This window comes from Anabas testudineus, chromosome 21, assembly GCF_900324465.2.
Source record: "Anabas testudineus chromosome 21, fAnaTes1.2, whole genome shotgun sequence".
In the NCBI taxonomy this organism is placed as follows: domain Eukaryota; kingdom Metazoa; phylum Chordata; class Actinopteri; order Anabantiformes; family Anabantidae; genus Anabas; species Anabas testudineus.
Genome location: NC_046629.1, coordinates 13,755,678 through 13,764,449, shown reverse-complemented (window position 1 = coordinate 13,764,449; position 8,772 = coordinate 13,755,678). Strand labels below are relative to the sequence as shown.

General features: G+C 38.5%; 2 protein-coding genes across 2 annotated transcripts; both read left to right on the top strand.

The window, feature by feature from the left end:
- The first annotated feature begins 2,063 nt into the window (after window positions 1–2,063).
- LOC113173246 (uncharacterized protein C7orf57-like) lies at window positions 2,064–5,790 on the top strand. The gene is made up of 8 exons (XM_026376645.1): window positions 2,064–2,164; window positions 2,399–2,445; window positions 2,578–2,742; window positions 2,845–2,941; window positions 3,572–3,689; window positions 3,930–4,006; window positions 5,086–5,181; window positions 5,494–5,790. The coding sequence occupies exons 1-7, from the start codon at window positions 2,154–2,156 to the stop codon at window positions 5,156–5,158; spliced, it is 588 nt and encodes a 195-aa protein (XP_026232430.1). The 5' UTR covers window positions 2,064–2,153; the 3' UTR covers window positions 5,159–5,181; window positions 5,494–5,790.
- A 372-nt stretch (window positions 5,791–6,162) lies between these two features.
- On the top strand, window positions 6,163–8,748 carry upp2 (uridine phosphorylase 2). Its single transcript, XM_026377259.1, has 7 exons — window positions 6,163–6,399; window positions 6,578–6,692; window positions 6,785–6,943; window positions 7,027–7,141; window positions 7,265–7,474; window positions 7,595–7,741; window positions 7,908–8,748. Exons 1-7 carry the CDS (start codon window positions 6,347–6,349, stop codon window positions 8,048–8,050), a joined length of 942 nt encoding a protein of 313 aa, XP_026233044.1. The 5' UTR covers window positions 6,163–6,346; the 3' UTR covers window positions 8,051–8,748.
- Window positions 8,749–8,772: the final 24 nt, after the last annotated feature.

Here is an 8,772-nt window from a genome sequence, read left to right as displayed (position 1 = left end):
TGTGCAAGATGCAAACAGTATGATTTATGTTATTGTCATATCTCCTAATTGTTAAGCAGCATTTTAAGGCTTTAGCTGGTCATTTGGCAGTTGGCCTCTACTAATGCACTGTTTTGTATAAACAATATCTACAGTGCCAAATAAATGTAATGAGAACAAGATAATAGCACTTTCCTCTGAAAGATAGTAACGTGAAACAAAAGACACAATACTTAGATACGATAAACAACTTCAAAGGATTTTTGGGTAACTGTAGTCTCACCAGTAAGCCTGTTGCTGTATTAAATGACAAAAAAAAAAAACTATGAAACATCCTAGTGTGCACTCACAGAGCAGTTATTTGCCCATTATCTGATTGCTCTAATGTTTTGGGCTACAAACCTGCGCTTTTATGTTAAAAAACTAAAGTGAACACTTCCGGTCACAGACCTATTCTCTATGGTTAACTTGACAGACGGTGTCGCCTGGAAAACGGACGAGAGCAGGCGGCGGCGTCGGGGGGGGGGCGGAGACAAGACGCTGCAGTGGAGACGAACAGTTTGTAACTTTTCCAGCAGCCTTCAAGCTGCTGTTTGTGCTGAAAGCAACAAATTCTCACATCCTGTGAGGTCGGATACAGAATCAATAAAATTCTACGTTGTACTTAGTTTTTAGTAACTTGTATTTGTTGTTCTAAAGTTTCTGGATTAACCTCCATATATTTCACATGAAAGGAGTAAAAATATAATAAAACACAGTCATCATGTCAGTTTTCTTACTATAAATGTAAATCGTGAATCCGTCAAGATGGGATTTTAATAATCTGTAACAAGACTGTCATTTAATTGTGTAGTTTGGGACTAAAATCAGCTTCTCTGATAAGCGTCATTTATGATGTAATAGAATTGATCTTCACTGTGAACACTCTGACTAAAGAAATCAAAACATTTCAAAGTAAATCAAGGACGAAACGTTTCTATAAAACTTCCTGCTGTTGAGCCAACACCTGAACCAATCAGATCTTAGATCAGGTGAGCGGCAGGCGTTTCCCATCATGCCCTGATGTTTTGTAGTCCGTGGAGGAAACTAACCGGCATGCACTGCGCGCCGTTCACCGGGGATCGAATCTGCGCGGAACTCGGAGCGTGTGTTCGTTCTGCGCATGCTCCCAACGCAGCAAGTTTCTGTGATGTTGGACCGGGACCGGGAATCGAACCATCAACCCTGGGGTTCCTGTCCCTGTCAACTGAGTCACGGTTATGTTTTTCATTTACACTTACACACACACACACAGTTAGGTCTGTTTCTAGAGGATGTTGAGCATTAATTAATAATAACAGCATGGACATTTATTCAGCACAGTCGAAACACAATCTTAAAATATAAAACCACATTCAGAGAGTTCAAATTAAGCAGTACATCACTGTCACAAAGCCTGTGGAGATTAGGCCACTAAAAAGCAATTAGGTCTAACAGCCGACTGTTGTACCACAGAGAGCACACTGTGATTCATCTGTAATAAAAGCCTTGAATATATTTTCAAATTGCTGTGAAGGCACATTTGCATTTAAAAAATGTTTTATCACCTGCTTTACAAAGACTTTCTGAGATCCAGCTTTTCGAAGTGTGCAGTACATTTTTTTAAAATAACAATTAGCCAATCATTGTCATCAGTTTTGCAGCAGTTCATCTCCAACATTTACTAACATACTTTTATGATACTTTGCTACATGGGGTGTTTCAATTTTATTTCTTTATATTTCTAGTACACTCATTTCCAGAGGGAAATGTATTTTTTTTACACCGCAATATGCATGTGACAGCTTTATGATGGCACTAAATTACACTAAATTAAATAATAAGAAGAATACTTTACATTTCATATCTGGTATTATAGAGGGACTTAGTTTGGTATTGCAAAATTGTTACTTAAGAAAAGGCTCTGAATACAAAAGGGACTTAATAATATAGCTACATTACAGGGAAAGTGTGTTGTTTTTTTATTTTAAACAGATAAAATAAGTGTATTCGTCCCACATTTTAACATCACCGCTTCTTCCTCAAGTTGAAACTTGCAGCATCAACCCAAACTAACCGTTACCACGGCAACGCAGTCAGGCGTACCAAACAGAGTCCGCACTCCGCACACGGCAAGTTGTTGGTCTGCTGCAAAAATGCTTTCAGAGTAAGTATAAACTTTAGCAACCGAAGCAGAAAACCGCTGCAGCTCTTCATGCGCTACTATTCGGTGCCCTCGCTTGCAATTGGCGTTGAATGTGAGCTTTGTGGGACTGCAGTCAAGGAGCGTTAGCTAGGTTAGCTAACTAATGCTAACGCTAAACCAGCTTGTCGACGCGTTGCGAAGCCGTCGTCGATCAAAAGTTGACTTTCATCCTGTTTTGTTTTCACCCCTCTCTAGAAATTCCTCAGATGTCATCAGTGACGATGTTCAATCAATACAACCTGGCAAGTACAACTGTTCATATTGACATAATCCAGTTATCAACTATTATACTGCTATCACGCAGCTCTTCGTTCAAATAAAGTAATAAATAGAAAATCTCTCTTCCTTTCTCTAACTGTGTTTTAACGTTACAGGTGCGAAAACAGGTTATCAGGCAATAAATGGCCATATCTCCCAGATTCCAGGACTGTCCCCAACCATCGGCTCTCTTCCTGAGGGGAAGGGCCGGGGGCGAAGGGTTGGAGTCCTGGAGAGTGATTCTGACTATGTGAAGCTCGCAAAACAAGGAGGCCACAAGGGTAGAAGCATCCTGCATCCTCATTTAAACTGATCCGTGAAACTGTGACTGGTTAGTACTTTTTCCCTACATTTATTTTGGCCCTTTGTTTCATCCCCTACAGGGCTTCTGTGGCATGAGGAGTCAGTCACCTCTAAACCTAATCCATACAAACCCCCAGTGTGGTTCTGCACCACATCAGAAGAGGACAGTGACCCAAGGTACATTCACTATCATGCACTAAATGGCAGTTTGATTTAAAACGACTTGCACCTCTACACTACCATTGTCAGAACTACTGTTGGGATCACACTTTTAGTAGCACCATAGCACATCTACACATCCGTTGTTACTGCCTGGTCCTGCTACAGCTAATATCAGTTCTGTTACAGTGGCCTGACACGGTGGTGTAGTTGGTCATTTTAGTGAAGTTAGTTTTTGTCACCTCACAGTTCAAAATACTGGGATCAAATCCGGGTACTTTTATGTGTGGTTATGTTTGGGTGATCTCCCCTTGTCTGCATGGGTTTCCTCCAGGTACTCAAGCTTCCTTTGTGACTGTGAGTGTGAATGGTTGTCTGTACCCTGCTTAATAACATGTCGGTGCTGGGATTGGCTCCAACACCCCTGTGACCCTTAGCAGGAAAAACAGATATATGGACTGTTATAGCACTAGTAACAAACACCTTCAGCTTTGTACTGTAGAATATATAGAATGATGTAAACATACAAATCAACTACTATAATGACTTATAATGTTTGTTAGTCTTTATTCTGCACTAAACTAAATACATTCCAGCTATCATTAAGTGAAGGACACAATTCATGTCCTTATATTGTTTTTTCAATAGTCTCATTAACAGTGAAGAGAAGATAAACCCTGGGGCTTTTCAACTGCTAGAACCCCCCTTTGGGACTGACAATATGTCAGCTTGGGAAAGGGATGATAGCAGCAACGACAAAGAGAAGGTAAACAGAGAAATACTAAAGTCGTTGTAAAAGTGATATAGCCACAGTCACCTCAAAAGCAATTTATCCTGTCTCTCCTGTCATTTTATTCTGTTATGACCCCCTCCTTTATAACAAGCTTGAAAGATTATTAGTGATGCTGTATTGTTAGCTGATCAGTAGGACTTTGATTAAAGACATAGGAAAAAGATTTCCCAGCTATATTTACATCCATTTCACACTTTGTTTTCTGTTCTGCAGAACACCGCCGATTGTAGCCAGATGGAGAAATTGCAGTCACCCAATCAATATTATCACACTAACAAATTCAAGAGGATGTAAGTTTATGTTGTCACAAGATGGTGCTGTTGTTGTAGGATTATCATTCAGCAAAAGTGGTCAGCATCCCAATTAATTTTTTACAACTTTCAGAAAAGAAGCTGCACAAAATAGATTTGATTAGTGATTTTGATTTTGATCAGAGGTAACTGAATAATGAAGGAGTACATGGGTTCACATCAATTCAGTTTATTTGTATAGCACCAAATAACAACAAAAGTCTTGAGGTGCTTTTCAAATTAAGGTTCAAGACCTTACAGAATATAACAATACAGCTATCAGTTATGTAGAACACTCATCAATCTCACTTGAGCAAATACGAGCCAACAGTAGATTGTATTATAGATTTGTTATATTTGCTATGGTTAATTGTAATGTTTTAGTTTTTTTACCACTACGATCAATTTAAGTATGTAGTTATGAGCATGGCAGCACCTGCAACATATGTCTTCTATACACATTTTAACTTTGCCTCTTTGTAGACATTACATTTCCATGTTGTGATGACTAAGCAGAAATACTCATGTCAAATCAGAGCATTGGAGGCTAGACAAATGTATACGTTTACCCATGTGTTTGCTTTGGCTCACAGCTGGTCTCCGCTGTTTATTTTTCTGTGCCTTAAATGTCACTGACTTGTCCAAAACCCAAATAACCTCAACTTCCAACGCTACAGATAGAAGACAGTATAGTGCATGTAATGCTAATACTGTATGTTAGTAAGCCTTCAAATCATCCACCACAAAAACGTTATCTAAGTCTTTCAGTCATCTTTGTGAATTACTGAGTAAAAATAAGTAACTCACATTTATTTCAAGAAACTTAAGATGACTGAACTAAAATATACATTACTTACTGACTCTGTGTGCTTTACTGGAACACGTTTGTAATGAGTAACCAGAGTTTGTGTGGTGTACAACGTTAGAATACTGAAGTCCACATTTGATTTTCAAAATGTGTCTGGTGTCGTCCTCTGCCTAACGTAACATGTATTCTGTAGCAATGTCAGCACATTACATGTGCAATGAGAAATTTCCCAAATGTGACTCCCTAACATATAGACATTGTGTTCTCACAGAGTGTTTGACAAGAAACCAGCCCCTGTTGACATGTCTAAGCTGTTGAGCTTTGGTTACGCAGGAGACAATTAACCAATAGGCAGCACGGATGTGAAGTAAGTGGCACAATGTTTGTGATGGTTTGACCTGCAATCTTATTTTATCTATATTATCTAATTTTATTTTTATTGTTTTTTTATGACGCTATCAAAATTCACTGCCAGTACAATAGAAGGAAATGAAGGCAGGCTGTTCAGTAGTGTATGTATTGACTTTCTGTCACTCAGTCTGTTGCTGTAGTACATAATGAAATGATTACAAAACTTGAGATGTGAAGCTTTAAGGATTTATGATACTCCTTGGCAGTAGGGGATTTTTTTTGATAAGGTGAATCACTCGCGTTCTCATATCTTTTTCCTTGTCTACAGATTTGAAGACCGCCAGTGCATGGGAAACTCAAACAGCTCCAGTAGATGTAGTTGCCATCGTTTTATCTGACAACAATAATTTCATTACTCCTTCATGCTGAGCCACATCAAACATTTTACTTAATTTCTGTTGTGGTGTCATATCACATTTGTTACTGAATTGTGGAAGTTATTTACTGAATTAAAGCTAGTATGTTTTATTTATTGTGCCTGTTAGTGGTACACCATAGAGCGCTTTTTTGTTCCTGTGTCTTTAACTTTATTAAATGACACTATTAAAAGATTTCAAATAAAACAGTAAACAAAACAGTGTTTTTTTTTTCCTCTCTTTTTTTATACTATAGCACATAACCACTGGGATACAAAAGCATAATATTAGCCTTGAAGCAAATTACATAGTGCAGACTTAGATTTAGAGGATTTTTACAGGCAAAATATACACTGCACTTCTGTTGGTTGTATATTAAGTTAGCTCTGTGTATGATTGTTTTGACCATCACTGTGTGTTCCATGTTTAGTGTCAAAGGTTATCTCAGTGTCTGCATGTCATTTATTCACACATCAGTTGTTGAGATTGGCTCATATGTAGGATGTTTTCATTGTTGCTGCAATAGTTTTCACTTGGCCAATCATTTTTAACACGGTCCTGCTCCGTTTGTTTGGAGCTGCTGGATGTTTTTGCTGGAGTAAGGATAGGTGCTACTCCTCTCTCTGGAACCAATCAGTGATCAGAAGCCGCTGTATCAGCTCTGCCTTCCGACAGAGGTCTTGTATGAAAAACAGCTGCAACAAGTGTTTTGAGGTCTTACGCTAGAGCAACTTTTTGTAGACATTTACTGTGTTTGCTGCAGTCATGGCACCGATTTTACTCAACTGTATGGGGAATGACCACAATGAATATATCAAGTAAGTGTTTTAGCTTCTCACATAAGTTTAAATTTACAGTTTTTTGTTTCTCTTCAAAGAAATACATTTTTTGCATACATATGCCTAATTCCATAATGTTTGATTGGCTATTGAAAGCAATTGCTTTCAGTTGCGTGTTCTCTAAATATATTAACATGTTGCATTTAATTGCTCTTAGACAACTGGTCCAAGTGAAAAACCCCTACTTGGACACCATGGAAGAGGACATTCTCTACCACTTCAGCTTGAGTACCAAGACACACAACCTTCCAGAAATGTTTGGAGATGTTAAGGTATGCGAAATAAGGGCTGATTAAAGAAATTGATTTGGGATTAATAACTTAAAAAACTGAATTTAACAGTCTCCTCTCTGTGTTTCCCATAGTTTGTGTGTGTCGGTGGCAGTGCAAATAGAATGAAGGCTTTTGCCAAGTTTATCCACCAGGAGCTGAAACTGCCTGGAAACCCTGAGGAAATCAAAGATATCTGTGAAGGAACTGACCGCTACTGCATGTACAAAGTAGGACCAGTGCTCTCTATAAGTGTAAGTATTCAATGACCAGTTTGAAGATTGGTGTAAGAAAGAATCGCTTCTGATATTTTCATCACAATTGCCATATATTACAGCATGGCATGGGAGTCCCTTCCATCTCCATCATGCTTCATGAACTCATCAAACTGCTGCACCATGCCCAGTGCCGTGATGTGATCCTTTTTCGCCTTGGAACATCTGGTGGAATTGGTAGGAACAGTTTTACCTTGCTTTACTTTGGAGTTTGTTGTTCACATGGTTTCTGTCAGTATCTATGAGGTAGATCTGTAACATACACTAAGTATTTAAAACTTTCTACCCAATCATCTCTAGGTCTGGCTCCAGGGACGGTGGTGATCACAGATAAAGCGGTGGATTACTCCTTTCGTCCCCAGTTTGAGCAGGTGGTTCTAGGTAAAGTTATCACCAGAAGTACTGAGCTGGATGAAGGAGTGGCCAGTGAACTTCTGCAGTGCTCCTCTGAGCTTCAGAACTTTCCAACGGTGATTGGAAACACCATGTGCACCCACGACTTCTATGAAGGTACAGCATAAACAGCATCTCAAGGAGTTTCTGTTCACTTTTGTAATTCACTTATGTAACGGCTGACAACCTCAGCAGGCCATATTTGATACTGAGAAATCATGTGCTGTGTCTCTCTAGGTCAAGGGCGACTTGACGGGGCTCTCTGCTCCTTCTCTAATGAAGAAAAGCTGGAGTACCTGAGAAAAGCTTATGAGTCTGGAGTGAGAAATATTGAAATGGAGTCCACAGTTTTTGCTGCTATGTGCCGTGTCTGTGGCCTCAGAGGTATTGTGTAATGTAGAAAATGTTGCACAGTCACACATTTTCACTGATGGTCAGATTATTGTCTTGGTTGAAACTCCTGTGTTCTTTTTTTAGCCAAGTAGATGTTGATCAACATGAACATTTTAGCAAATATTAAATAATTGATCTTTTCTTAATTTCCCTCCAGCTGCTGTGATCTGTGTTGCACTGCTGAACCGCTTTGAAGGAGACCAGATCACCTCCCCTCATGATGTTCTGGTAGAGTACCAGCAGAGACCTCAAGTTCTGGTCTCCCACTTTATCAAGAAACGCCTGGGGCATATTGTCTGAACCACCTGCGTCTTCCATCACAACCCCAGCCTCCTAAATAGTAGGACTATAGTATACTGTGTATACTGTAGCTTAGACTTGGCTGGATAAGTGTATATACTGTAATAAAGATGTTAATATAAGCATTAGATACTTATTTAAAAACAAGGCTGTAATATTAAGTATTTTGCATATATGTAGTATAGATTGCATATTTTAATATTTAGTACTTATGTAAGATAATACTCATTTTGCAAAAATGTGATCACAACTCATACTGTGTGATGTAAGTCCAGTAGTTTGTTTGCCTGTCTTCTGTCTTCACAACATTAAAAAAATGTTTAGAATGGCCTTTGGAAAAACAATAGATTACATTTTAGTGAAGATACAGCTCTGTGCTTTATACACAATAATAATTTTAGCCAAAACTACAAATCTAGTTAGTTTTATAAAGAAGATTCCAAATCCTGAGGGGATCTTTGTAGGATTATTGTTTGCAGTCTGTTAATGGAAGAAAAAAAGCACATGTTGATCCTTAGTGATTTCCCTTATGAGGCAAGATGATGAGGAGGGCTTCCCACAATCTGTTTTATTGATGAATGTTGTTACTAAATAGTCAGAGACATAAATTACATTGTAGCTTCTGCCTTACAAGCTTGTTTATACCAAATGCTGACTTCCTGTGTAATATAAGCAGTCAATAAATATTAATAAATGTGCTGAGATGTCATTTTAATGTATTG

Excerpts from the sequence above, each read along its gene's own strand:
- LOC113173246 (XM_026376645.1), top strand. Across the intron at positions 2,743-2,844 it reads AAAACAAGGAGGCCACAAGG|GGCTTCTGTGGCATGAGGAG; the intron begins GTAGAAGCATCC and ends CATCCCCTACAG. Across the intron at positions 2,942-3,571 it reads GAAGAGGACAGTGACCCAAG|TCTCATTAACAGTGAAGAGA; the intron begins GTACATTCACTA and ends TTTTTTCAATAG.
- upp2 (XM_026377259.1), top strand. The coding sequence starts at position 6,347 with ATGGCACCGATTTTACTCAACTGTATGGGGAATGACCACAATGAATAT. Across the intron at positions 6,693-6,784 it reads AAATGTTTGGAGATGTTAAG|TTTGTGTGTGTCGGTGGCAG; the intron begins GTATGCGAAATA and ends TGTTTCCCATAG. Across the intron at positions 7,142-7,264 it reads TGGAACATCTGGTGGAATTG|GTCTGGCTCCAGGGACGGTG; the intron begins GTAGGAACAGTT and ends AATCATCTCTAG.